Source organism: Atractosteus spatula, chromosome 5, assembly GCF_055471065.1.
Source record: "Atractosteus spatula isolate fAtrSpa1 chromosome 5, fAtrSpa1.hap1, whole genome shotgun sequence".
NCBI classification, from domain to species: Eukaryota; Metazoa; Chordata; class Actinopteri; order Semionotiformes; family Lepisosteidae; genus Atractosteus; species Atractosteus spatula.
This window is the reverse complement of record NC_142710.1, coordinates 12,758,918-12,786,594: the sequence shown is the minus strand read 5'-3', so window position 1 is coordinate 12,786,594 and position 27,677 is coordinate 12,758,918. Positions and strand designations below refer to the sequence as shown.

The 27,677-nt window shown below is 42.9% G+C and overlaps 1 protein-coding gene across 2 annotated transcripts in view; it reads right to left on the bottom strand.

Moving 5' to 3' along the window:
• Positions 1-27,648, bottom strand: part of LOC148834156 (uncharacterized) — a 31,137-nt gene extending 3,489 nt beyond the window's left edge. Inside the window, exons 1-75 of one of the 2 annotated variants that reach the window (XM_088916678.1) lie at positions 27,600-27,648; positions 26,895-27,049; positions 26,659-26,780; positions 26,205-26,269; positions 25,818-25,957; positions 25,534-25,594; positions 25,244-25,398; positions 25,008-25,129; positions 24,554-24,618; positions 24,162-24,301; positions 23,878-23,938; positions 23,588-23,742; positions 23,352-23,473; positions 22,898-22,962; positions 22,506-22,645; positions 22,222-22,282; positions 21,932-22,086; positions 21,696-21,817; positions 21,242-21,306; positions 20,850-20,989; positions 20,566-20,626; positions 20,276-20,430; positions 20,040-20,161; positions 19,586-19,650; positions 19,194-19,333; positions 18,910-18,970; positions 18,620-18,774; positions 18,384-18,505; positions 17,930-17,994; positions 17,538-17,677; positions 17,254-17,314; positions 16,964-17,118; positions 16,728-16,849; positions 16,274-16,338; positions 15,882-16,021; positions 15,598-15,658; positions 15,308-15,462; positions 15,072-15,193; positions 14,618-14,682; positions 14,226-14,365; positions 13,942-14,002; positions 13,652-13,806; positions 13,416-13,537; positions 12,962-13,026; positions 12,570-12,709; positions 12,286-12,346; positions 11,996-12,150; positions 11,760-11,881; positions 11,306-11,370; positions 10,914-11,053; positions 10,630-10,690; positions 10,340-10,494; positions 10,104-10,225; positions 9,650-9,714; positions 9,258-9,397; positions 8,974-9,034; positions 8,684-8,838; positions 8,448-8,569; positions 7,994-8,058; positions 7,602-7,741; positions 7,318-7,378; positions 7,028-7,182; positions 6,792-6,913; positions 6,338-6,402; positions 5,951-6,090; positions 5,421-5,481; positions 4,815-4,972; positions 4,087-4,208; positions 3,655-3,716; positions 3,116-3,216; positions 2,739-2,793; positions 2,120-2,277; positions 1,333-1,454; positions 824-885; positions 160-260 (exon numbers count right to left, since the gene is read on the bottom strand). In XM_088916678.1, the coding sequence (XP_088772804.1) occupies positions 160-260; positions 824-885; positions 1,333-1,454; positions 2,120-2,277; positions 2,739-2,793; positions 3,116-3,216; positions 3,655-3,716; positions 4,087-4,208; positions 4,815-4,972; positions 5,421-5,481; positions 5,951-6,090; positions 6,338-6,402; positions 6,792-6,913; positions 7,028-7,182; positions 7,318-7,378; positions 7,602-7,741; positions 7,994-8,058; positions 8,448-8,569; positions 8,684-8,838; positions 8,974-9,034; positions 9,258-9,397; positions 9,650-9,714; positions 10,104-10,225; positions 10,340-10,494; positions 10,630-10,690; positions 10,914-11,053; positions 11,306-11,370; positions 11,760-11,881; positions 11,996-12,150; positions 12,286-12,346; positions 12,570-12,709; positions 12,962-13,026; positions 13,416-13,537; positions 13,652-13,806; positions 13,942-14,002; positions 14,226-14,365; positions 14,618-14,682; positions 15,072-15,193; positions 15,308-15,462; positions 15,598-15,658; positions 15,882-16,021; positions 16,274-16,338; positions 16,728-16,849; positions 16,964-17,118; positions 17,254-17,314; positions 17,538-17,677; positions 17,930-17,994; positions 18,384-18,505; positions 18,620-18,774; positions 18,910-18,970; positions 19,194-19,333; positions 19,586-19,650; positions 20,040-20,161; positions 20,276-20,430; positions 20,566-20,626; positions 20,850-20,989; positions 21,242-21,306; positions 21,696-21,817; positions 21,932-22,086; positions 22,222-22,282; positions 22,506-22,645; positions 22,898-22,962; positions 23,352-23,473; positions 23,588-23,742; positions 23,878-23,938; positions 24,162-24,301; positions 24,554-24,618; positions 25,008-25,129; positions 25,244-25,398; positions 25,534-25,594; positions 25,818-25,957; positions 26,205-26,269; positions 26,659-26,780; positions 26,895-27,049; positions 27,600-27,613 (8,014 nt within the window). In that variant the 5' untranslated portion in view covers positions 27,614-27,648. The remainder of the gene's footprint in view (positions 1-159; positions 261-823; positions 886-1,332; positions 1,455-2,119; positions 2,278-2,738; positions 2,794-3,115; positions 3,217-3,654; positions 3,717-4,086; positions 4,209-4,814; positions 4,973-5,420; positions 5,482-5,950; positions 6,091-6,337; positions 6,403-6,791; positions 6,914-7,027; positions 7,183-7,317; positions 7,379-7,601; positions 7,742-7,993; positions 8,059-8,447; positions 8,570-8,683; positions 8,839-8,973; positions 9,035-9,257; positions 9,398-9,649; positions 9,715-10,103; positions 10,226-10,339; positions 10,495-10,629; positions 10,691-10,913; positions 11,054-11,305; positions 11,371-11,759; positions 11,882-11,995; positions 12,151-12,285; positions 12,347-12,569; positions 12,710-12,961; positions 13,027-13,415; positions 13,538-13,651; positions 13,807-13,941; positions 14,003-14,225; positions 14,366-14,617; positions 14,683-15,071; positions 15,194-15,307; positions 15,463-15,597; positions 15,659-15,881; positions 16,022-16,273; positions 16,339-16,727; positions 16,850-16,963; positions 17,119-17,253; positions 17,315-17,537; positions 17,678-17,929; positions 17,995-18,383; positions 18,506-18,619; positions 18,775-18,909; positions 18,971-19,193; positions 19,334-19,585; positions 19,651-20,039; positions 20,162-20,275; positions 20,431-20,565; positions 20,627-20,849; positions 20,990-21,241; positions 21,307-21,695; positions 21,818-21,931; positions 22,087-22,221; positions 22,283-22,505; positions 22,646-22,897; positions 22,963-23,351; positions 23,474-23,587; positions 23,743-23,877; positions 23,939-24,161; positions 24,302-24,553; positions 24,619-25,007; positions 25,130-25,243; positions 25,399-25,533; positions 25,595-25,817; positions 25,958-26,204; positions 26,270-26,658; positions 26,781-26,894; positions 27,050-27,599) is intronic. The other variant, XM_088916677.1, reaches the window with a different exon arrangement.
• Positions 27,649-27,677: the final 29 nt, after the last annotated feature.

The window sequence follows — 27,677 nt, the reverse complement described above, 5'->3', positions numbered from 1 at the left end:
ACCATGGGATGATATGTAGAAAGTAACTTGTTCTATCTATTACTATATAAATATATATTTATATAAATATAAATAACAGTTGGCTTATTATCCATTTGTGAAATGTTCTAGCCCCTAAAAGTACGTGCGACCAAATCAAGAAATCATAACTGGACATACTGCTGATGTTGAGAACTGCAGTCAGGAAGTCACTGGGGACTTGAATGTCGCCGTCTTCGAACCTGTACACCACACTGGCATGGATGACATTGCTCACGTTGCTGTGGGGACAGAAGGACAGGAGCAGAGGTCTGTCACTGTTACAGCCTGGGACCGCGATCAGTTCATTCTTTTGGATTGAATCTGCTTTGGTGCGGCACTGTAGTACAGTGGGGAGCATCGCTGCCTGGCAGTACTGGGTTGGGTTCCTGGGGCTGCCGTCTGTGTGGAGTTTGTATGTTCTCCCTGCGTTTCCGTGGGTTTCTTCCCACAGTCCAAAGACATGCTGATAGGTTAACTGGCTTCTGGGAATATTGGTCCTGTTGTGAGCGTGAGTGTGTGTTTGCGTCTGAGGGCCCAGTGATGAACTGGTGTCCTGTCCAGGGTGTGCCCGTTGCTTGCCAAGGCCAAACAGGAAGAAAATGATGAATGGATAAATCAGCTATTGTCTAACAGCACATCTCCTTGGAACTGCGCACACAGAAGGAGCAACTGAAGAATGTTTCTGTGTAAAGAGTTGACGCTGGGGAATCTCCAGGCAGCTGTGTGCAAGACTAGCATTTCATAGGGGCATGAAATGAAATAGCCGATAGAGAAGGCGTGGAAGAGACACAAAAATACTCACGTGAAAGTAACTGGAGGGAATGTGAACAGGCTGGAGTTTGGTGTTCCTAGGATCTTGCTCAGCTGCAAACAAAACAGGTTAGAAAATGGAATTAAGCCATGATCACATGGGGGCTGAATTAAATTTTGGATTAGCACAGAGGAGGTATATATCAGTTGATTAAACCTCATTCATTCTATTAGATGGATTGTGTCATAGAAAAAAATATTTAATCATTCACTGAATTTAGTTTCAGACAGGTGAGAACAACAGAGGGAAGTATGTATTTGTTTATTACACCTTGTCACTTACTGCTTTATTATTATTACGTATTGCTACTGTTTCAAAAAGAAATGAAAATGGCTGAATATTGTGTGTACAGTATATAATGTATATCTAACAATATCAAAATAAATGGCTTTATATTATTATGTAATCATAACCCAACCAGCATTAAAAAGATCAAAAGTCTATTTTGAGCTGAAAATCATGTGCTTTCCTGAAGTGCTTGTGTCTGTTTGTGTACTCACCAAGTTATTGACAGCATTGTCAATTTCGGTGTATGTTTCATTTGTGAATTGAAAGCTTTCTGTAACTGGTATATTTGTCATATTGAAGCTCAGAATGATGGCGAAAGCATAATCACTGATCCCTGAAAGGGAGAAAAGAGGGAACAAGAATTTAACTCAAAGCCACACAAAGAACGTTCATCGTACGTTGTAAAGGAAACTCATCACAGAGAGTAGTCATGAACTGTCAGGGAACAGGTATTAAAGACGCGTATTGCAGGAGACGTGTTTTCTCACACAGAGAAGATGCATCTAAACGGGTAGAGGGGATTTGCACTTGATGTTAGAAAACACAATGTTGTATGTAAACGGATAGAATTCAGTATCCACAGGAAAGAGAGAAGGTCTTGTTACCAGGAGGCTCTCAACTCGAGCCCCTGACTCTGCTACTATCTCGCTGTTTCGCTAAAGGAGGCAAGAAACGTCTACAGAAAGGGTTTGTTACCAAGAAACCTTCACCTCATGCTGAGACGTTGCTGACTGGTACTGTCTCACTGTGTTAACGAACATGCTTGTGTTCAGTCCTTTCAAAGGGACGTAAAACCAGTGTCCAATTGTTAATGTTGCTAGTGTTAGTGTTAGTTAGTTGCTGAAACTCTTTGTGTTGAGTCCTTCAGATAGACATTTAAGTCTAGTTGCCAATAGTAAGTGATTATTTGCAGCAGTTATGATGTTGAAGGTCAGCTCTGTACATCACATTGCATAGAAGCATCTATCTGGTGTCCACTCATGACATGAATAAACTTACTCTCGTAAGAGACGTTGCTGACTGCCACTTGGTAGGCTCTCTGTGCCTTGAAACGCTGCAAAAATAATTCGTTTGCTAGTTTTAGGACCGCGTCCTCTGCAGGAGCTGGCTTGGTGGTGTTGAACTCCAGTCTGATGAACAGAAGAGCCCTCCCCATTCTGCAGACACAAAGAAACAGGTGAGCAAACCGGAGTAATGAGCTCTCTGATACAGGGTGCAGAGCCTGTTTAGACAGGTTTCACGTGTTGCGTAATCTTTCCAGGGATCCTTCTTTTTCTAGGCCAGGTCAGGACACGGAGCCAAGATCGTGCCTGGCTTGTCCCTGCTCTGATATGCGGTGCCCTGTCAGCCTCTCTGTCTGCGGAAGGTTGTGTCACTACATCGCTCATCAGCTGAGCTGCCTTCCCTCGTGCCGGCCGCTCAGTTTAATGAGTTTTCACATCACGCAATAAAAAAAATCTTCCCCCACCCCCCCCCCGCACCAATATATGTTAATAAAGCCACAGGAACTGTACGCTTCAATATGTCGCACTTGCTTGGGTGCAACTGCATAATCGCTGGACGATCAAGAAAGTCTGACCAATGAGAGGTGAGATTAGGAATGACATCACAGACTTGCCTTGTAAGGGGAGGGGCGGTGGGGGTCACCGAAGTGGGAGCTGGGGATGTTGGATCTGAATGGGCGCACAGGGAAGAAAGAAGAAAGTTAAAGAAACAGACATTTTCCAGCATGTCCGATCTCCTAGCGCGTGCCTTTATGACGTCGGTAACCGGAATTTGTAATAATGGCTGCATGTAATTAAAAGTGCCGTTTCTGGTAGAAAAGACAACTTTCGGAGCCTGCCGTGTTTTTAATGAGGTCCACAAATGCGAGCGGAATTAAAATGTAGCAAATCATCATTCCTCAAAGCAGAACGGGATCTTCCAGTCCTGTGAACTTCACTGTGACAGCGTCTGGCTGCCTTCGGACAAAGAAGCAGTAAGAGATGGACATACTGTAGGTGTTCAGAATTCCATTCAGGAAGTCACTGGGGACTTGGATGTCGCCGTCTTCGAACCTGTACACCACACTTGCATGGATGACATCGCTCACATTGCTGTGGGAACAGAAGGACAAAGGGAGATGTCTGTCACCGTTAACAGCCTGTGACCACAATGAAAGTCTTTGTGCATTGAATCTGCCATTTTTTGCTGGACCAAGTCCTTAGAACTGTGCACACAGAGGGAGCAACGGAAATATGTTTGTGCGTACGGAGTTGACACTGGGGAACCTCCTGACAGATGTCTGCAAGACTGGACCTTCATATTGGCATGAAATTAAAGACAGAGCTCAGACAGAAGCCAAGGACTGGTGTCCTGTGCTGGGTGCATCCTGCCTCAACCTTATTTCGAGAAAGATAAACGGACGAATCTGCTATTTTCTGACAGTGCATATCCTTAGCACTGCGCACACAGAGGGAGCCCCTGAAGCTTCAAATCAGCCTGAAATGAAATAGCCGACAGAGAAGGCATGGAAGAGACACAAAAATACCCACGTGAAAGTTGTAGGAGGGAATTTGAACAGGTTGGAGTTTGGTATTCCTAGGATCTGGCTCAGCTGCAAACAAAACAGGTTAGAAAATAGAATTAAATCATGATCACATGGGGGCTGAATTACTTTTCAATTAGCATGAAAACAGAGGAGGTATATATCAGTTGATTAAACCTCATTCATTCATCTCAGACTGATTGTGTCATAGAAAAAATATTTAATCATTCAAAGTTTCTATATAATTGTAAAATAAGTGGCAATATATGCAAAAATGACCTATTCGGTGGGTAAATAGCATTTAAACATGGAAGCATTATACTTTTCTTTACTATGTAATGTACAGTAATTGTAACTCAATACGCTTTAATATACCCTTCTTTGAGATGTAAATGTTCCACTCTCATGAAATGTTTATGTTCATTTATAAAAGACTCACCAAGTTATTGACAGCATTGTCAATTTCGGTGTATGTTTCATTTGTGAATTGAAAGCTTTCTGTAACTGGTATATTTGTCATATTGAAGCTCAGAATGATGGCGAAAGCATAATCACTGATCCCTGAAAGGGAGAAAAGAGGGAACAAGAGTTTAACTCAAAGCCACACAAAGAACGTTCATTGTACATTGTAAAGGAAACTCATCACAGAGAGTAGTCATGAACTGTCAGGGAACAGGTATTAAAGAACGCGTATTGCAGGAGACGTGTTTTCTCACAAACACAGAGAAGATGCATCTAAACGGGTAGAGGTTTTGTCTTGTGCACTTGATGTTAGAAAACACAATGTTGTATGTAAACGGATAGAATACAGTATCCACAGGAAAGAGAGAAGGTCTTGTTACCAGGAGGCTCTCAACTCGAGCCCCTGACTCTGCTACTATCTCGCTGTTTTGCTAAAGGAGGCAAGAAACATCTACAGAAAGGGTTTGTTACAGAGAAACCTTCACCTCGTGCTGAGACGTTGCTGACTGGTACTGTCTCACTGTGTTAACGAACATGCTTGTGTTCAGTCCTTTCAAAGGGACGTACTGTAAAACCAGTGTCCAATTGTTAGTGCCAGAAGAGAAAAGTAGCTGTTTGATGGTGTAGGTCAACCCTGTTGCCTTTATACATCACATTGCATAAACACATCTACCTACAGCCTGATAGTTACATGAAAGAACTTACTTTCATATGACACATTGTTGACTGACGTTTGGTAGGCTTTGGCTGCAGTGAAACGCCTCAAAAATAACTCGTTTGCCATTTCCAGAACGGTATTCTCTGCAGGAGCTGCTTTGGTGGTGTTGAACTCTAATCTGATGAACAAAAGAGCCTTCCCCTTTCTGTGAAGACAAAGATCAAAGCCAAGAAGCGTATGAAAACTGCTATCTTTCTTAGATTATGCAGTCTTACTTTAAAATGGATGTTTCTCTGATACCGATCAATAAAAATGATGATTTCAAGAATCTTTGGCCATTTTCACTGAAATATTTCACTACAATATTTCAAGACGAGGAAATTTTCGACGAAGAGTCGTCAAGTCAGCTGAAATGTCTTCTCAGTCATGAGCATTTAATTTAGTCTAGTCCTGTTTTGATTCACTCAAACAAAAATGCAAAGCCATATAGTCTTTGCCAACATCACTGGGGATTATTTTTGTGAGCTCTCACTGGGACATCAAGCCATTCTGTCGAGGAAATGAACACTGGCTGTAGCTCAGAGGACTTGTGGACTGTAAAGTAGCCTGAATGGCTCATAAAAAGCATAAGATAAGAAAACACGTCCTCTTGCCTTATAAGTGGAGCTGCAGTTGGCGCCATTGTAGTGGGAACTGCCGTTGCAGCTGGCTGACCTGCATTTGAACAGAGAAGAGTAATGACATCATTCAGATATTGGGCGTCTTTCAGATTCATTGCAAAACAGGCAACAAGCCAAAACCTTCTGCTCTTGTAATTCACAAGCACATTAACAGAGATGACTACAGCATATTCTGAAGAGGAGTTAGTGCCAGCATATGTGCAAACGCACAGTCAGGTATTTTTCTTATTTGCTGACATCATCAAATATACCAAAGAAGATACCAGATGTTCGAGAACAAAAATAATAAAACTGGGTTGATAAAAACTATGTAATCACAGAATTACACTCAAGTGCATCAATATACATCATATACAGTAGAAATCACAAATGTTTTAGTAGGATCGTAAATGTTATTTCACTAATAGTGAGATAATCCACAATATTTGTGTATTCATGGAGAAGAAAATTGTGGAATATCAATACTGCTGTAGTGATTTAGAAGTCAAGGTGCTGGATCCTACCATTGATGCTCAGTGAGGCTGTGATGCCCTTGGCCGGTCCTGTAATGTTCAGGATCTCCTTCAGTAAAGCACTGGGGTTCTTGATGTCATTGATAAGGAAGCTAAACAGCACTTCAGCCTGGATCTGGTTGCTCTCATTGCTATGGAAATGAACAAATGATCAATTTATGAACAGAGTGATCCAATGGACCCTTTTAAGTCGCCATATCTCACTCTCTTTGCTGAACATCATGGATCAAATGGAATAATATCCCTTTCAAGGTCAGTCTGTACAATTGATAATGTAACCCTTACATTCATGTTCTCTGGTGTAGTCAGCAGATTATTATCAAGGTATACAAAATTCAGCAGCACAGAATTGCTTTCTGACTGCACTAAAGTCCTTACCTGAATTTAGCAGGAGGGAATGTGGTTTGATTTGCACCCAGGTGTTTGGAAAGGATGTCCTGGAACTAGAATTGAAAGAGAAAACATCATCAAGATTTCAAATGCATCACAATATCAGCTGAATGGATGCAAACTTAAAATGAGCACTTGCTAATTACGTCTGCTCCTTCAATAGCTTTTCAGCTTTTAACTGCCCACATCTCTGTACAATATGGAGGTGAAAATGCAGAAGAGATTAATCTCTTCTCAGACAGAACCTGATCTCCTTTACTCTCTCCTGTTTTGCTTCCTATCGCTTCAAGACGTATCTGAAGACAACATGTTTGGAGGAAGTGTATAGTTGCTCAGTTCTCTGACGCGAAGTCAAAGTGAGTGTTTGTCCAGTACAGATGTCAAGGCAGAGCTCCCCGTTAGTGGCGTCCAGCTGTTGTGTTCTCTTTAGTAAGGGTCTCACCAGGTCGTTGATGATGTTCTGGATCTTGCTGTATGTTTCGTTGGTCAGGTCGGCCCCTTTCGGGATGGTGAGATTCCTGATGAGGAAGTCAACAGTGACGGCAAAGGAGTTTCCTGTTGTGTCTGTAAACACACACAACCACTCGTCAGCACACCAGGAAAGAGGAACCAACTGGATACAGGAGCTGTCAGAAACTGAGACTCCAGAAGACATTCTTGGTCCCGACAAGAACTTACTCTTATAATGGATTGTTGTGACGTTAACCGGATAGATTCCCAGGGATTTATAGGGAGCCAGGAAAGCAGTGAAGGCTCTGAGAATCTCAGCGTCATGGGGAACAGGGTTTATAGTGTTGAACTCCAGCGTGAGTACAGCAATGACTGAGCCCTCCCTGTGAAGAGAACACACATACAGGTTGAAAACAATGGACGTCCCAGCAGTGTGTGGTAAAGAGTGAGGCTGAAGAAGACAGAAAGCCGTATTGCCGTTCTCACTGGAACTACAGGTATAAAACTGTGGGACTCACGCTGAAGCTGGAGCTGAGGTTGGTGCTGCAGTGGGAGGTGCCGTTGTTGTAGTTGGCCGACCTGCATTAGTTCATAAACATGCATGTTAACACAAGATAACACGTTTACATACATGTCCATCGCTGAGATGCACAAAATATGGATGTTTATACTGTTGAAAATGATCTTTCACTAACTGAGTAGTCCATGGGGAAAACGAGAACATCACTATCTTCCTTAAGATGAAAACTGTGGATGATCAATAATGCTGCAGTGATTTAGAAGTCATGGTGCTGGATCTTACCATTGATGCTCAGTGAGGCTGTGATACCCTTGGCAGGTCCTGTAATGTTCAGGATCTCCTTCAGTAATGCACTGGGATTCTTGATGTCATTTATAAGGAAGTTAAACAGCACTTCAGCCTGGATCTGGTTGCTCTCATTGCTATGGAAATGAACAAATGATCAGTTTATGAACAGAGTGATCCAATGGACCCTTTTAAGTCGCCATACTGTATCTCACTCTCTTTGCTGAACATCATGGATCAAATGGAATAATATCCCTTTCAAGGTCAGTCTGTACAATTTATAATGTAACCCTTACATTCATGTTCTCTGGTGTAGTCAGCAGATTATTATCAAGGTATACAAAATTCAGCAGCACAGAATTGCTTTCTGACTGCACTAAAGTCCTTACCTGAATTTAGCAGGAGGGAATGTGGTTTGATTTGCACCCAGGTGTTTGGAAAGGATGTCCTGGAACTAGAATTGAAAGAGAAAACATCATCAAGATTTCAAATGCATCACAATATCAGCTGAATGTATGCAAACTTAAAATGAGCACTTGCTAATTACGTCTGCTCCTTCAATAGCTTTTCAGCTTTTAACTGCCCACATCTCTGTACAATATGGAAGTGAAAATGCAGAAGAAATTAATCTCTTCTCAGACAGAACCTGATCTCTTTTACTCTCTCCTGTTTTGCTTCCTATCGCTTCAAGACGTATCTGAAGACAACATGTTTGGAGGAAGTGTATAGTTGCTCAGTTCTCTGACGCGAAGTCAAAGTGAGTGTTTGTCCAGTACAGATGTCAAGGCAGAGCTCCCTGTTAGTGGCGTCCAGCTGTTGTGTTCTCTTTAGTAAGGGTCTCACCAGGTCGTTGATGATGTTCTGGATCTTGCTGTATGTTTCGTTGGTCAGGTCGGCCCCTTTCGGGATGGTGAGATTCCTGATGAGGAAGTCAACAGTGACGGCAAAGGAGTTTCCTGTTGTGTCTGTAAACACACACAACCACTCGTCAGCACACCAGGAAAGAGGAACCAGCTGGATACAGGAGCTGTCAGAAACTGAGACTCCAGAAGACATTCTTGGTCCCGACAAGAACTTACTCTTATAATGGATTGTTGTGACGTTAACCGGATAGATTCCCAGAGATTTATAGGGAGCCAGGAAAGCAGTGAAGGCTCTGAGAATCTCAGCGTCATGGGGAACAGGGTTTATAGTGTTGAACTCCAGCGTGAGTACAGCAATGACTGAGCCCTCCCTGTGAAGAGAACACACATACAGGTTGAAAACAGTGGACGTCCCAGCAGTGTGTGGTAAAGAGTGAGGCTGAAGAAGACAGAAAGCCGTATTGCCGTTCTCACTGGAACTACAGGTATAAAACTGTGGGACTCACGCTGAAGCTGGAGCTGAGGTTGGTGCTGCAGTGGGAGGTGCCGTTGTTGTAGTTGGCCGACCTGCATTAGTTCATAAACATGCATGTTAACACAAGATAACACGTTTACATACATGTCCATCGCTGAGATGCACAAAATATGGATGTTTATACTGTTGAAAATGATCTTTCACTAACTGAGTAGTCCATGGGGAAAACGAGAACATCACTATCTTCCTTGAGATGAAAACTGTGGATGATCAATAATGCTGCAGTGATTTAGAAGTCATGGTGCTGGATCTTACCATTGATGCTCAGTGAGGCTGTGATACCCTTGGCAGGTCCTGTAATGTTCAGGATCTCCTTCAGTAATGCACTGGGATTCTTGATGTCATTGATAAGGAAGTTAAACAGCACTTCAGCCTGGATCTGGTTGCTCTCATTGCTATGGAAATGAACAAATGATCAGTTTATGAACAGAGTGATCCAATGGACCCTTTTAAGTCGCCATACTGTATCTCACTCTCTTTGCTGAACATCATGGATCAAATGGAATAATATCCCTTTCAAGGTCAGTCTGTACAATTGATAATGTAACCCTTACATTCATGTTCTCTGGTGTAGTCAGCAGATTATTATCAAGGTATACAAAATTCAGCAGCACAGAATTGCTTTCTGACTGCACTAAAGTCCTTACCTGAATTTAGCAGGAGGGAATGTGGTTTGATTTGCACCCAGGTGTTTGGAAAGGATGTCCTGGAACTAGAATTGAAAGAGAAAACATCATCAAGATTTCAAATGCATCACAATATCAGCTGAATGGATGCAAACTTAAAATGAGCACTTGCTAATTACGTCTGCTCCTTCAATAGCTTTTCAGCTTTTAACTGCCCACATCTCTGTACAATATGGAGGTGAAAATGCAGAAGAAATTAATCTCTTCTCAGACAGAACCTGATCTCCTTTACTCTCTCCTGTTTTGCTTCTTATCGTTTCAAGACGTATCTGAAGACAACATGTTTGGAGGAAGTGTATAGTTGCTCAGTTCTCTGACGCGAAGTCAAAGTGAGTGTTTGTCCAGTACAGATGTCAAGGCAGAGCTCCCCGTTAGTGGCGTCCAGCTGTTGTGTTCTCTTTAGTAAGGGTCTCACCAGGTCGTTGATGATGTTCTGGATCTTGCTGTATGTTTCATTGGTCAGGTCGGCCCCTTTCGGGATGGTGAGATTCCTGATGAGGAAGTCAACAGTGACGGCAAAGGAGTTTCCTGTTGTGTCTGTAAACACACACAACCACTCGTCAGCACACCAGGAAAGAGGAACCAACTGGATACAGGAGCTGTCAGAAACTGAGACTCCAGAAGACATTCTTGGTCCCGACAAGAACTTACTCTTATAATGGACTGTTGTGACGTTAACCGGATAGATTCCCAGGGATTTATAGGGAGCCAGGAAAGCAGTGAAGGCTCTGAGAATCTCAGCGTCATGGGGAACAGGGTTTATAGTGTTGAACTCCAGCGTGAGTACAGCAATGACTGAGCCCTCCCTGTGAAGAGAACACACATACAGGTTGAAAACAGTGGACGTCCCAGCAGTGTGTGGTAAAGAGTGAGGCTGAAGAAGACAGAAAGCCGTATTGCCGTTCTCACTGGAACTACAGGTATAAAACTGTGGGACTCACGCTGAAGCTGGAGCTGAGGTTGGTGCTGCAGTGGGAGGTGCCGTTGTTGTAGTTGGCCGACCTGCATTAGTTCATAAACATGCATGTTAACACAAGATAACACGTTTACATACATGTCCATCGCTGAGATGCACAAAATATGGATGTTTATACTGTTGAAAATGATCTTTCACTAACTGAGTAGTCCATGGGGAAAACGAGAACATCACTATCTTCCTTGAGATGAAAACTGTGGATGATCAATAATGCTGCAGTGATTTAGAAGTCATGGTGCTGGATCTTACCATTGATGCTCAGTGAGGCTGTGATACCCTTGGCAGGTCCTGTAATGTTCAGGATCTCCTTCAGTAATGCACTGGGGTTCTTGATGTCATTGATAAGGAAGTTAAACAGCACTTCAGCCTGGATCTGGTTGCTCTCATTGCTATGGAAATGAACAAATGATCAGTTTATGAACAGAGTGATCCAATGGACCCTTTTAAGTCACCATACTGTATCTCACTCTCTTTGCTGAACATCATGGATCAAATGGAATAATATCCCTTTCAAGGTCAGTCTGTACAATTGATAATGTAACCCTTACATTCATGTTCTCTGGTGTAGTCAGCAGATTATTATCAAGGTATACAAAATTCAGCAGCACAGAATTGCTTTCTGACTGCACTAAAGTCCTTACCTGAATTTAGCAGGAGGGAATGTGGTTTGATTTGCACCCAGGTGTTTGGAAAGGATGTCCTGGAACTAGAATTGAAAGAGAAAACATCATCAAGATTTCAAATGCATCACAATATCAGCTGAATGTATGCAAACTTAAAATGAGCACTTGCTAATTACGTCTGCTCCTTCAATAGCTTTTCAGCTTTTAACTGCCCACATCTCTGTACAATATGGAAGTGAAAATGCAGAAGAAATTAATCTCTTCTCAGACAGAACCTGATCTCTTTTACTCTCTCCTGTTTTGCTTCCTATCGCTTCAAGACGTATCTGAAGACAACATGTTTGGAGGAAGTGTATAGTTGCTCAGTTCTCTGACGCGAAGTCAAAGTGAGTGTTTGTCCAGTACAGATGTCAAGGCAGAGCTCCCTGTTAGTGGCGTCCAGCTGTTGTGTTCTCTTTAGTAAGGGTCTCACCAGGTCGTTGATGATGTTCTGGATCTTGCTGTATGTTTCGTTGGTCAGGTCGGCCCCTTTCGGGATGGTGAGATTCCTGATGAGGAAGTCAACAGTGACGGCAAAGGAGTTTCCTGTTGTGTCTGTAAACACACACAACCACTCGTCAGCACACCAGGAAAGAGGAACCAGCTGGATACAGGAGCTGTCAGAAACTGAGACTCCAGAAGACATTCTTGGTCCCGACAAGAACTTACTCTTATAATGGATTGTTGTGACGTTAACCGGATAGATTCCCAGAGATTTATAGGGAGCCAGGAAAGCAGTGAAGGCTCTGAGAATCTCAGCGTCATGGGGAACAGGGTTTATAGTGTTGAACTCCAGCGTGAGTACAGCAATGACTGAGCCCTCCCTGTGAAGAGAACACACATACAGGTTGAAAACAGTGGACGTCCCAGCAGTGTGTGGTAAAGAGTGAGGCTGAAGAAGACAGAAAGCCGTATTGCCGTTCTCACTGGAACTACAGGTATAAAACTGTGGGACTCACGCTGAAGCTGGAGCTGAGGTTGGTGCTGCAGTGGGAGGTGCCGTTGTTGTAGTTGGCCGACCTGCATTAGTTCATAAACATGCATGTTAACACAAGATAACACGTTTACATACATGTCCATCGCTGAGATGCACAAAATATGGATGTTTATACTGTTGAAAATGATCTTTCACTAACTGAGTAGTCCATGGGGAAAACGAGAACATCACTATCTTCCTTGAGATGAAAACTGTGGATGATCAATAATGCTGCAGTGATTTAGAAGTCATGGTGCTGGATCTTACCATTGATGCTCAGTGAGGCTGTGATACCCTTGGCAGGTCCTGTAATGTTCAGGATCTCCTTCAGTAATGCACTGGGGTTCTTGATGTCATTGATAAGGAAGTTAAACAGCACTTCAGCCTGGATCTGGTTGCTCTCATTGCTATGGAAATGAACAAATGATCAGTTTATGAACAGAGTGATCCAATGGACCCTTTTAAGTCACCATACTGTATCTCACTCTCTTTGCTGAACATCATGGATCAAATGGAATAATATCCCTTTCAAGGTCAGTCTGTACAATTGATAATGTAACCCTTACATTCATGTTCTCTGGTGTAGTCAGCAGATTATTATCAAGGTATACAAAATTCAGCAGCACAGAATTGCTTTCTGACTGCACTAAAGTCCTTACCTGAATTTAGCAGGAGGGAATGTGGTTTGATTTGCACCCAGGTGTTTGGAAAGGATGTCCTGGAACTAGAATTGAAAGAGAAAACATCATCAAGATTTCAAATGCATCACAATATCAGCTGAATGGATGCAAACTTAAAATGAGCACTTGCTAATTACGTCTGCTCCTTCAATAGCTTTTCAGCTTTTAACTGCCCACATCTCTGTACAATATGGAGGTGAAAATGCAGAAGAAATTAATCTCTTCTCAGACAGAACCTGATCTCCTTTACTCTCTCCTGTTTTGCTTCTTATCGTTTCAAGACGTATCTGAAGACAACATGTTTGGAGGAAGTGTATAGTTGCTCAGTTCTCTGACGCGAAGTCAAAGTGAGTGTTTGTCCAGTACAGATGTCAAGGCAGAGCTCCCCGTTAGTGGCGTCCAGCTGTTGTGTTCTCTTTAGTAAGGGTCTCACCAGGTCGTTGATGATGTTCTGGATCTTGCTGTATGTTTCATTGGTCAGGTCGGCCCCTTTCGGGATGGTGAGATTCCTGATGAGGAAGTCAACAGTGACGGCAAAGGAGTTTCCTGTTGTGTCTGTAAACACACACAACCACTCGTCAGCACACCAGGAAAGAGGAACCAACTGGATACAGGAGCTGTCAGAAACTGAGACTCCAGAAGACATTCTTGGTCCCGACAAGAACTTACTCTTATAATGGACTGTTGTGACGTTAACCGGATAGATTCCCAGGGATTTATAGGGAGCCAGGAAAGCAGTGAAGGCTCTGAGAATCTCAGCGTCATGGGGAACAGGGTTTATAGTGTTGAACTCCAGCGTGAGTACAGCAATGACTGAGCCCTCCCTGTGAAGAGAACACACATACAGGTTGAAAACAGTGGACGTCCCAGCAGTGTGTGGTAAAGAGTGAGGCTGAAGAAGACAGAAAGCCGTATTGCCGTTCTCACTGGAACTACAGGTATAAAACTGTGGGACTCACGCTGAAGCTGGAGCTGAGGTTGGTGCTGCAGTGGGAGGTGCCGTTGTTGTAGTTGGCCGACCTGCATTAGTTCATAAACATGCATGTTAACACAAGATAACACGTTTACATACATGTCCATCGCTGAGATGCACAAAATATGGATGTTTATACTGTTGAAAATGATCTTTCACTAACTGAGTAGTCCATGGGGAAAACGAGAACATCACTATCTTCCTTGAGATGAAAACTGTGGATGATCAATAATGCTGCAGTGATTTAGAAGTCATGGTGCTGGATCTTACCATTGATGCTCAGTGAGGCTGTGATACCCTTGGCAGGTCCTGTAATGTTCAGGATCTCCTTCAGTAATGCACTGGGGTTCTTGATGTCATTGATAAGGAAGTTAAACAGCACTTCAGCCTGGATCTGGTTGCTCTCATTGCTATGGAAATGAACAAATGATCAGTTTATGAACAGAGTGATCCAATGGACCCTTTTAAGTCACCATACTGTATCTCACTCTCTTTGCTGAACATCATGGATCAAATGGAATAATATCCCTTTCAAGGTCAGTCTGTACAATTGATAATGTAACCCTTACATTCATGTTCTCTGGTGTAGTCAGCAGATTATTATCAAGGTATACAAAATTCAGCAGCACAGAATTGCTTTCTGACTGCACTAAAGTCCTTACCTGAATTTAGCAGGAGGGAATGTGGTTTGATTTGCACCCAGGTGTTTGGAAAGGATGTCCTGGAACTAGAATTGAAAGAGAAAACATCATCAAGATTTCAAATGCATCACAATATCAGCTGAATGTATGCAAACTTAAAATGAGCACTTGCTAATTACGTCTGCTCCTTCAATAGCTTTTCAGCTTTTAACTGCCCACATCTCTGTACAATATGGAAGTGAAAATGCAGAAGAAATTAATCTCTTCTCAGACAGAACCTGATCTCTTTTACTCTCTCCTGTTTTGCTTCCTATCGCTTCAAGACGTATCTGAAGACAACATGTTTGGAGGAAGTGTATAGTTGCTCAGTTCTCTGACGCGAAGTCAAAGTGAGTGTTTGTCCAGTACAGATGTCAAGGCAGAGCTCCCTGTTAGTGGCGTCCAGCTGTTGTGTTCTCTTTAGTAAGGGTCTCACCAGGTCGTTGATGATGTTCTGGATCTTGCTGTATGTTTCGTTGGTCAGGTCGGCCCCTTTCGGGATGGTGAGATTCCTGATGAGGAAGTCAACAGTGACGGCAAAGGAGTTTCCTGTTGTGTCTGTAAACACACACAACCACTCGTCAGCACACCAGGAAAGAGGAACCAGCTGGATAAAGGAGCTGTCAGAAACTGAGACTCCAGAAGACATTCTTGGTCCCGACAAGAACTTACTCTTATAATGGATTGTTGTGACGTTAACCGGATAGATTCCCAGAGATTTATAGGGAGCCAGGAAAGCAGTGAAGGCTCTGAGAATCTCAGCGTCATGGGGAACAGGGTTTATAGTGTTGAACTCCAGCGTGAGTACAGCAATGACTGAGCCCTCCCTGTGAAGAGAACACACATACAGGTTGAAAACAGTGGACGTCCCAGCAGTGTGTGGTAAAGAGTGAGGCTGAAGAAGACAGAAAGCCGTATTGCCGTTCTCACTGGAACTACAGGTATAAAACTGTGGGACTCACGCTGAAGCTGGAGCTGAGGTTGGTGCTGCAGTGGGAGGTGCCGTTGTTGTAGTTGGCCGACCTGCATTAGTTCATAAACATGCATGTTAACACAAGATAACACGTTTACATACATGTCCATCGCTGAGATGCACAAAATATGGATGTTTATACTGTTGAAAATGATCTTTCACTAACTGAGTAGTCCATGGGGAAAACGAGAACATCACTATCTTCCTTGAGATGAAAACTGTGGATGATCAATAATGCTGCAGTGATTTAGAAGTCATGGTGCTGGATCTTACCATTGATGCTCAGTGAGGCTGTGATACCCTTGGCAGGTCCTGTAATGTTCAGGATCTCCTTCAGTAATGCACTGGGGTTCTTGATGTCATTGATAAGGAAGTTAAACAGCACTTCAGCCTGGATCTGGTTGCTCTCATTGCTATGGAAATGAACAAATGATCAGTTTATGAACAGAGTGATCCAATGGACCCTTTTAAGTCACCATACTGTATCTCACTCTCTTTGCTGAACATCATGGATCAAATGGAATAATATCCCTTTCAAGGTCAGTCTGTACAATTGATAATGTAACCCTTACATTCATGTTCTCTGGTGTAGTCAGCAGATTATTATCAAGGTATACAAAATTCAGCAGCACAGAATTGCTTTCTGACTGCACTAAAGTCCTTACCTGAATTTAGCAGGAGGGAATGTGGTTTGATTTGCACCCAGGTGTTTGGAAAGGATGTCCTGGAACTAGAATTGAAAGAGAAAACATCATCAAGATTTCAAATGCATCACAATATCAGCTGAATGGATGCAAACTTAAAATGAGCACTTGCTAATTACGTCTGCTCCTTCAATAGCTTTTCAGCTTTTAACTGCCCACATCTCTGTACAATATGGAGGTGAAAATGCAGAAGAAATTAATCTCTTCTCAGACAGAACCTGATCTCCTTTACTCTCTCCTGTTTTGCTTCTTATCGTTTCAAGACGTATCTGAAGACAACATGTTTGGAGGAAGTGTATAGTTGCTCAGTTCTCTGACGCGAAGTCAAAGTGAGTGTTTGTCCAGTACAGATGTCAAGGCAGAGCTCCCCGTTAGTGGCGTCCAGCTGTTGTGTTCTCTTTAGTAAGGGTCTCACCAGGTCGTTGATGATGTTCTGGATCTTGCTGTATGTTTCATTGGTCAGGTCGGCCCCTTTCGGGATGGTGAGATTCCTGATGAGGAAGTCAACAGTGACGGCAAAGGAGTTTCCTGTTGTGTCTGTAAACACACACAACCACTCGTCAGCACACCAGGAAAGAGGAACCAACTGGATACAGGAGCTGTCAGAAACTGAGACTCCAGAAGACATTCTTGGTCCCGACAAGAACTTACTCTTATAATGGACTGTTGTGACGTTAACCGGATAGATTCCCAGGGATTTATAGGGAGCCAGGAAAGCAGTGAAGGCTCTGAGAATCTCAGCGTCATGGGGAACAGGGTTTATAGTGTTGAACTCCAGCGTGAGTACAGCAATGACTGAGCCCTCCCTGTGAAGAGAACACACATACAGGTTGAAAACAGTGGACGTCCCAGCAGTGTGTGGTAAAGAGTGAGGCTGAAGAAGACAGAAAGCCGTATTGCCGTTCTCACTGGAACTACAGGTATAAAACTGTGGGACTCACGCTGAAGCTGGAGCTGAGGTTGGTGCTGCAGTGGGAGGTGCCGTTGTTGTAGTTGGCCGACCTGCATTAGTTCATAAACATGCATGTTAACACAAGATAACACGTTTACATACATGTCCATCGCTGAGATGCACAAAATATGGATGTTTATACTGTTGAAAATGATCTTTCACTAACTGAGTAGTCCATGGGGAAAACGAGAACATCACTATCTTCCTTGAGATGAAAACTGTGGATGATCAATAATGCTGCAGTGATTTAGAAGTCATGGTGCTGGATCTTACCATTGATGCTCAGTGAGGCTGTGATACCCTTGGCAGGTCCTGTAATGTTCAGGATCTCCTTCAGTAATGCACTGGGGTTCTTGATGTCATTGATAAGGAAGTTAAACAGCACTTCAGCCTGGATCTGGTTGCTCTCATTGCTATGGAAATGAACAAATAATCAGTTTATGAACAGAGTGATCCAATGGACCCTTTTAAGTCGCCATACTGTATCTCACTCTCTTTGCTGAACATCATGGATCAAATGGAATAATATCCCTTTTAAGGTCAGTCTGTACAATTTATAATGTAACCCTTACATTCATGTTCTCTGGTGTAGTCAGCAGATTATTATCAAGGTATACAAAATTCAGCAGCACAGAATTGCTTTCTGACTGCACTAAAGTCCTTACCTGAATTTAGCAGGAGGGAATGTGGTTTGATTTGCACCCAGGTGTTTGGAAAGGATGTCCTGGAACTAGAATTGAAAGAGAAAACATCATCAAGATTTCAAATGCATCACAATATCAGCTGAATGGATGCAAACTTAAAATGAGCACTTGCTAATTACGTCTGCTCCTTCAATAGCTTTTCAGCTTTTAACTGCCCACATCTCTGTACAATATGGAGGTGAAAATGCAGAAGAAATTAATATCTTTTCAGACAGAACCTGATCTCTTTTACTCTCTCCTGTTTTGCTTCCTATCGCTTCAAGACGTATCTGAAGACAACATGTTTGGAGGAAGTGTATAGTTGCTCAGTTCTCTGACGCGAAGTCAAAGTGAGTGTTTGTCCAGTACAGATGTCAAGGCAGAGCTCCCCGTTAGTGGCGTCCAGCTGTTGTGTTCTCTTTAGTAAGGGTCTCACCAGGTCGTTGATGATGTTCTGGATCTTGCTGTATGTTTCATTGGTCAGGTCGGCCCCTTTCAGGATGGTGAGATTCCTGATGAGGAAGCCAACAGTGACGGCAAAGGAGTTTCCTGTTGTGTCTGTAAACACACACAACCACTCGTCAGCACACCAGGAAAGAGGAACCAACTGGATACAGGAGCTGTCAGAAACTGAGACTCCAGAAGACATTCTTGGTCCCGACAAGAACTTACTCTTATAATGGACTGTTGTGACGTTAACCGGATAGATTCCCAGGGATTTATAGGGAGCCAGGAAAGCAGTGAAGGCTCTGAGAATCTCAGCGTCATGGGGAACAGGGTTTATAGTGTTGAACTCCAGCGTGAGTACAGCAATGACTGAGCCCTCCCTGTGAAGAGAACACACATACAGGTTGAAAACAGTGGACGTCCCAGCAGTGTGTGGTAAAGAGTGAGGCTGAAGAAGACAGAAAGCCGTATTGCCGTTCTCACTGGAACTACAGGTATAAAACTGTGGGACTCACGCTGAAGCTGGAGCTGAGGTTGGTGCTGCAGTGGGAGGTGCCGTTGTTGTAGTTGGCCGACCTGCATTAGTTCATAAACATGCATGTTAACACAAGATAACACGTTTACATACATGTCCATCGCTGAGATGCACAAAATATGGATGTTTATACTGTTGAAAATGATCTTTCACTAACTGAGTAGTCCATGGGGAAAACGAGAACATCACTATCTTCCTTGAGATGAAAACTGTGGATGATCAATAATGCTGCAGTGATTTAGAAGTCATGGTGCTGGATCTTACCATTGATGCTCAGTGAGGCTGTGATACCCTTGGCAGGTCCTGTAATGTTCAGGATCTCCTTCAGTAATGCACTGGGGTTCTTGATGTCATTGATAAGGAAGTTAAACAGCACTTCAGCCTGGATCTGGTTGCTCTCATTGCTATGGAAATGAACAAATGATCAGTTTATGAACAGAGTGATCCAATGGACCCTTTTAAGTCACCATACTGTATCTCACTCTCTTTGCTGAACATCATGGATCAAATGGAATAATATCCCTTTCAAGGTCAGTCTGTACAATTGATAATGTAACCCTTACATTCATGTTCTCTGGTGTAGTCAGCAGATTATTATCAAGGTATACAAAATTCAGCAGCACAGAATTGCTTTCTGACTGCACTAAAGTCCTTACCTGAATTTAGCAGGAGGGAATGTGGCTTGATTTGCACCCAGGTGTTTGGAAAGGATGTCCTGGAACTAGAATTGAAAGAGAAAACATCATCAAGATTTCAAATGCATCACAATATCAGCTGAATGGATGCAAACTTAAAATGAGCACTTGCTAATTACGTCTGCTCCTTCAATAGCTTTTCAGCTTTTAACTGCCCACATCTCTGTACAATATGGAGGTGAAAATGCAGAAGAATTTAATATCTTTTCAGACAGAACCTGATCTCTTTTACTCTCTCCTGTTTTGCTTCCTATCGCTTCAAGACGTATCTGAAGACAACATGTTTGGAGGAAGTGTATAGTTGCTCAGTTCTCTGACGCGAAGTCAAAGTGAGTGTTTGTCCAGTACAGATATCAAGGCAGAGCTCCCCGTTAGTGGCGTCCAGCTGTTGTGTTCTCTTTAGTAAGGGTCTCACCAGGTCGTTGATGATGTTCTGGATCTTGCTGTATGTTTCGTTGGTCAGGTCGGCCCCTTTCGGGATGGTGAGATTCCTGATGAGGAAGCCAACAGTGACGGCAAAGGAGTTTCCTGTTGTGTCTGTAAACACACACAACCACTCGTCAGCACACCAGGAAAGAGGAACCAACTGGATACAGGAGCTGTCAGAAACTGAGACTCCAGAAGACATTCTTGGTCCCGACAAGAACTTACTCTTATAATGGACTGTTGTGACGTTAACCGGATAGATTCCCAGGGATTTATAGGGAGCCAGGAAAGCAGTGAAGGCTCTGAGAATCTCAGCGTCATGGGGAACAGGGTTTATAGTGTTGAACTCCAGCGTGAGTACAGCAATGACTGAGCCCTCCCTGTGAAGAGAACACACATACAGGTTGAAAACAGTGGACGTCCCAGCAGTGTGTGGTAAAGAGTTAGGCTGAAGAAGACAGAAAGCTGTATTGCCGTTCTCACTGGAACTACAGGTATAAAACTGTGGGACTCACGCTGAAGCTGGAGCTGAGGTTGGTGCTGCAGTGGGAGGTGCCGTTGTTGTAGTTGGCCGACCTGCATTAGTTCATAAACATGCATGTTAACACAAGATAACACGTTTACATACATGTCCATCGCTGAGATGCACAAAATATGGATGTTTATACTGTTGAAAATGATCTTTCACTAACTGAGTAGTCCATGGGGAAAACGAGAACATCACTATCTTCCTTGAGATGAAAACTGTGGATGATCAATAATGCTGCAGTGATTTAGAAGTCATGGTGCTGGATCTTACCATTGATGCTCAGTGAGGCTGTGATACCCTTGGCAGGTCCTGTAATGTTCAGGATCTCCTTCAGTAATGCACTGGGGTTCTTGATGTCATTGATAAGGAAGTTAAACAGCACTTCAGCCTGGATCTGGTTGCTCTCATTGCTATGGAAATGAACAAATAATCAGTTTATGAACAGAGTGATCCAATGGACCCTTTTAAGTCGCCATACTGTATCTCACTCTCTTTGCTGAACATCATGGATCAAATGGAATAATATCCCTTTCAAGGTCAGTCTGTACAATTGATAATGTAACCCTTACATTCATGTTCTCTGGTGTAGTCAGCAGATTATTATCAAGGTATACAAAATTCAGCAGCACAGAATTGCTTTCTGACTGCACTAAAGTCCTTACCTGAATTTAGCAGGAGGGAATGTGGTTTGATTTGCACCCAGGTGTTTGGAAAGGATGTCCTGGAACTAGAATTGAAAGAGAAAACATCATCAAGATTTCAAATGCATCACAATATCAGCTGAATGGATGCAAACTTAAAATGAGCACTTGCTAATTACGTCTGCTCCTTCAATAGCTTTTCAGCTTTTAACTGCCCACATCTCTGTACAATATGGAGGTGAAAATGCAGAAGAAATTAATCTCTTCTCAGACAGAACCTGATCTCCTTTACTCTCTCCTGTTTTGCTTCTTATCGTTTCAAGACGTATCTGAAGACAACATGTTTGGAGGAAGTGTATAGTTGCTCAGTTCTCTGACGCGAAGTCAAAGTGAGTGTTTGTCCAGTACAGATGTCAAGGCAGAGCTCCCCGTTAGTGGCGTCCAGCTGTTGTGTTCTCTTGAGTAAGGGTCTCACCAGGTCGTTGATGATGTTCTGGATCTTGCTGTATGTTTCATTGGTCAGGTCGGCCCCTTTCGGGATGGTGAGATTCCTGATGAGGAAGTCAACAGTGACGGCAAAGGAGTTTCCTGTTGTGTCTGTAAACACACACAACCACTCGTCAGCACACCAGGAAAGAGGAACCAACTGGATACAGGAGCTGTCAGAAACTGAGACTCCAGAAGACATTCTTGGTCCCGACAAGAACTTACTCTTATAATGGACTGTTGTGACGTTAACCGGATAGATTCCCAGGGATTTATAGGGAGCCAGGAAAGCAGTGAAGGCTCTGAGAATCTCAGCGTCATGGGGAACAGGGTTTATAGTGTTGAACTCCAGCGTGAGTACAGCAATGACTGAGCCCTCCCTGTGAAGAGAACACACATACAGGTTGAAAACAGTGGACGTCCCAGCAGTGTGTGGTAAAGAGTGAGGCTGAAGAAGACAGAAAGCCGTATTGCCGTTCTCACTGGAACTACAGGTATAAAACTGTGGGACTCACGCTGAAGCTGGAGCTGAGGTTGGTGCTGCAGTGGGAGGTGCCGTTGTTGTAGTTGGCCGACCTGCATTAGTTCATAAACATGCATGTTAACACAAGATAACACGTTTACATACATGTCCATCGCTGAGATGCACAAAATATGGATGTTTATACTGTTGAAAATGATCTTTCACTAACTGAGTAGTCCATGGGGAAAACGAGAACATCACTATCTTCCTTGAGATGAAAACTGTGGATGATCAATAATGCTGCAGTGATTTAGAAGTCATGGTGCTGGATCTTACCATTGATGCTCAGTGAGGCTGTGATACCCTTGGCAGGTCCTGTAATGTTCAGGATCTCCTTCAGTAATGCACTGGGGTTCTTGATGTCATTGATAAGGAAGTTAAACAGCACTTCAGCCTGGATCTGGTTGCTCTCATTGCTATGGAAATGAACAAATGATCAGTTTATGAACAGAGTGATCCAATGGACCCTTTTAAGTCGCCATACTGTATCTCACTCTCTTTGCTGAACATCATGGATCAAATGGAATAATATCCCTTTCAAGGTCAGTCTGTACAATTTATAATGTAACCCTTACATTCATGTTCTCTGGTGTAGTCAGCAGATTATTATCAAGGTATACAAAATTCAGCAGCACAGAATTGCTTTCTGACTGCACTAAAGTCCTTACCTGAATTTAGCAGGAGGGAATGTGGTTTGATTTGCACCCAGGTGTTTGGAAAGGATGTCCTGGAACTAGAATTGAAAGAGAAAACATCATCAAGATTTCAAATGCATCACAATATCAGCTGAATGGATGCAAACTTAAAATGAGCACTTGCTAATTACGTCTGCTCCTTCAATAGCTTTTCAGCTTTTAACTGCCCACATCTCTGTACAATATGGAGGTGAAAATGCAGAAGAAATTAATCTCTTCTCAGACAGAACCTGATCTCCTTTACTCTCTCCTGTTTTGCTTCTTATCGTTTCAAGACGTATCTGAAGACAACATGTTTGGAGGAAGTGTATAGTTGCTCAGTTCTCTGACGCGAAGTCAAAGTGAGTGTTTGTCCAGTACAGATGTCAAGGCAGAGCTCCCCGTTAGTGGCGTCCAGCTGTTGTGTTCTCTTTAGTAAGGGTCTCACCAGGTCGTTGATGATGTTCTGGATCTTGCTGTATGTTTCATTGGTCAGGTCGGCCCCTTTCGGGATGGTGAGATTCCTGATGAGGAAGTCAACAGTGACGGCAAAGGAGTTTCCTGTTGTGTCTGTAAACACACACAACCACTCGTCAGCACACCAGGAAAGAGGAACCAACTGGATACAGGAGCTGTCAGAAACTGAGACTCCAGAAGACATTCTTGGTCCCGACAAGAACTTACTCTTATAATGGACTGTTGTGACGTTAACCGGATAGATTCCCAGGGATTTATAGGGAGCCAGGAAAGCAGTGAAGGCTCTGAGAATCTCAGCGTCATGGGGAACAGGGTTTATAGTGTTGAACTCCAGCGTGAGTACAGCAATGACTGAGCCCTCCCTGTGAAGAGAACACACATACAGGTTGAAAACAGTGGACGTCCCAGCAGTGTGTGGTAAAGAGTGAGGCTGAAGAAGACAGAAAGCCGTATTGCCGTTCTCACTGGAACTACAGGTATAAAACTGTGGGACTCACGCTGAAGCTGGAGCTGAGGTTGGTGCTGCAGTGGGAGGTGCCGTTGTTGTAGTTGGCCGACCTGCATTAGTTCATAAACATGCATGTTAACACAAGATAACACGTTTACATACATGTCCATCGCTGAGATGCACAAAATATGGATGTTTATACTGTTGAAAATGATCTTTCACTAACTGAGTAGTCCATGGGGAAAACGAGAACATCACTATCTTCCTTGAGATGAAAACTGTGGATGATCAATAATGCTGCAGTGATTTAGAAGTCATGGTGCTGGATCTTACCATTGATGCTCAGTGAGGCTGTGATACCCTTGGCAGGTCCTGTAATGTTCAGGATCTCCTTCAGTAATGCACTGGGGTTCTTGATGTCATTGATAAGGAAGTTAAACAGCACTTCAGCCTGGATCTGGTTGCTCTCATTGCTATGGAAATGAACAAATGATCAGTTTATGAACAGAGTGATCCAATGGACCCTTTTAAGTCACCATACTGTATCTCACTCTCTTTGCTGAACATCATGGATCAAATGGAATAATATCCCTTTCAAGGTCAGTCTGTACAATTGATAATGTAACCCTTACATTCATGTTCTCTGGTGTAGTCAGCAGATTATTATCAAGGTATACAAAATTCAGCAGCACAGAATTGCTTTCTGACTGCACTAAAGTCCTTACCTGAATTTAGCAGGAGGGAATGTGGCTTGATTTGCACCCAGGTGTTTGGAAAGGATGTCCTGGAACTAGAATTGAAAGAGAAAACATCATCAAGATTTCAAATGCATCACAATATCAGCTGAATGGATGCAAACTTAAAATGAGCACTTGCTAATTACGTCTGCTCCTTCAATAGCTTTTCAGCTTTTAACTGCCCACATCTCTGTACAATATGGAGGTGAAAATGCAGAAGAAATTAATATCTTTTCAGACAGAACCTGATCTCTTTTACTCTCTCCTGTTTTGCTTCCTATCGCTTCAAGACGTATCTGAAGACAACATGTTTGGAGGAAGTGTATAGTTGCTCAGTTCTCTGACGCGAAGTCAAAGTGAGTGTTTGTCCAGTACAGATATCAAGGCAGAGCTCCCCGTTAGTGGCGTCCAGCTGTTGTGTTCTCTTTAGTAAGGGTCTCACCAGGTCGTTGATGATGTTCTGGATCTTGCTGTATGTTTCGTTGGTCAGGTCGGCCCCTTTCGGGATGGTGAGATTCCTGATTAGGAAGCCAACAGTGACGGCAAAGGAGTTTCCTGTTGTGTCTGTAAACACACACAACCACTCGTCAGCACACCAGGAAAGAGGAACCAACTGGATACAGGAGCTGTCAGAAACTGAGACTCCAGAAGACATTCTTGGTCCCGACAAGAACTTACTCTTATAATGGACTGTTGTGACGTTAACCGGATAGATTCCCAGGGATTTATAGGGAGCCAGGAAAGCAGTGAAGGCTCTGAGAATCTCAGCGTCATGGGGAACAGGGTTTATAGTGTTGAACTCCAGCGTGAGTACAGCAATGACTGAGCCCTCCCTGTGAAGAGAACACACATACAGGTTGAAAACAGTGGACGTCCCAGCAGTGTGTGGTAAAGAGTGAGGCTGAAGAAGACAGAAAGCCGTATCGCCGTTCTCACTGGAACTACAGGTATAAAACTGTGGGACTCACGCTGAAGCTGGAGCTGAGGTTGGTGCTGCAGTGGGAGGTGCCGTTGTTGTAGTTGGCCGACCTGCATTAGTTCATAAACATGCATGTTAACACAAGATAACACGTTTACATACATGTCCATCGCTGAGATGCACAAAATATGGATGTTTATACTGTTGAAAATGATCTTTCACTAACTGAGTAGTCCATGGGGAAAACGAGAACATCACTATCTTCCTTGAGATGAAAACTGTGGATGATCAATAATGCTGCAGTGATTTAGAAGTCATGGTGCTGGATCTTACCATTGATGCTCAGTGAGGCTGTGATACCCTTGGCAGGTCCTGTAATGTTCAGGATCTCCTTCAGTAATGCACTGGGGCTCTTGATGTCATTGATAAGGAAGTTAAACAGCACTTCAGCCTGGATCTGGTTGCTCTCATTGCTATGGAAATGAACAAATAATCAGTTTATGAACAGAGTGATCCAATGGACCCTTTTAAGTCGCCATATCTCACTCTCTTTGCTGAACATCATGGATCAAATGGAATAATATCCCTTTCAAGGTCAGTCTGTACAATTGATAATGTAACCCTTACATTCATGTTCTCTGGTGTAGTCAGCAGATTATTATCAAGGTATACAAAATTCAGCAGCACAGAATTGCTTTCTGACTGCACTAAAGTCCTTACCTGAATTTAGCAGGAGGGAATGTGGTTTGATTTGCACCCAGGTGTTTGGAAAGGATGTCCTGGAACTAGAATTGAAAGAGAAAACATCATCAAGATTTCAAATGCATCACAATATCAGCTGAATGTATGCAAACTTAAAATGAGCACTTGCTAATTACGTCTGCTCCTTCAATAGCTTTTCAGCTTTTAACTGCCCACATCTCTGTACAATATGGAGGTGAAAATGCAGAAGAGATTAATCTCTTCTCAGACAGAACCTGATCTCCTTTACTCTCTCCTGTTTTGCTTCTTATCGTTTCAAGACGTATCTGAAGACAACATGTTTGGAGGAAGTGTATAGTTGCTCAGTTCTCTGACGCGAAGTCAAAGTGAGTGTTTGTCCAGTACAGATGTCAAGGCAGAGCTCCCAGTTAGTGGCGTCCAGCTGTTGTGTTCTCTTTAGTAAGGGTCTCACCAGGTCGTTGATGATGTTCTGGATCTTGATGTATGTTTCGTTGGTCAGGTCGGCCCCTTTCGGGATGGTGAGATTGCTGATGAGGAAGTCAACAGTGACAGCAAAGGAGTTTCCTGTTGTGTCTGTAAACACACACAACCACTCGTCAGCACACCAGGAAAGAGGAACCAACTGGATACAGGAGCTGTCAGAAACTGAGACTCCAGAAGACATTCTTGGTCCCGACAAGAACTTACTCTTATAATGGATTGTTGTGACGTTAACCGGATAGATTCCCAGAGATTTATAGGGAGCCAGGAAAGCAGTGAAGGCTCTGAGAATCTCAGCGTCATGGGGAACAGGGTTTATAGTGTTGAACTCCAGCATGAGTACAGCAATGACTGATCCCTCTCTGTGAAGAGATGAAAGATTTAACTCTGATTCAGTAAAATTTCCAGCAATGCTCTTATATAAGTACTGCACATGCCTTGAGGATATCTCTGTTTTCTATACATTTACACCTTTGTCCTTTCATTAATATCTCTGTCATTTTTTTAATATCTTTTGTCTTTATTTATTTTTATGTGGGTTTTTAATATTTTATATTGTTGTTATTTAATCATTGGAAGATTGTGCCTGCTTCGTACTGGAGTGATTTTATCCTTCATGATGTTTGATAGAATATTTTCCTGGCAGAGATTCCCTCATGACGATATTTATTTACAATATTCTGCTATATCCATATTTATTATATCACATTATTTATATATTATACTGTACACAATGACAATTTAAATCAAATAAAAAGCTCGTATAAGTGTGATTTTGTTGTTTATGTGGATTTATTAGCTTCCAACATTAAAGAGGAAATCAGGAAAACAAGTGTCTTAGCATGAAATAAATATGGAAAGATACATCACTACATCAGCCTCATACCACATATACAGTATATGGTTACTTACATTTCCGTGGACATTGCAGACACTGTTGTGATGGTATCTCTGGCAACAGTGGTCCAGTTACTGGCAGCAGAAGTTGAG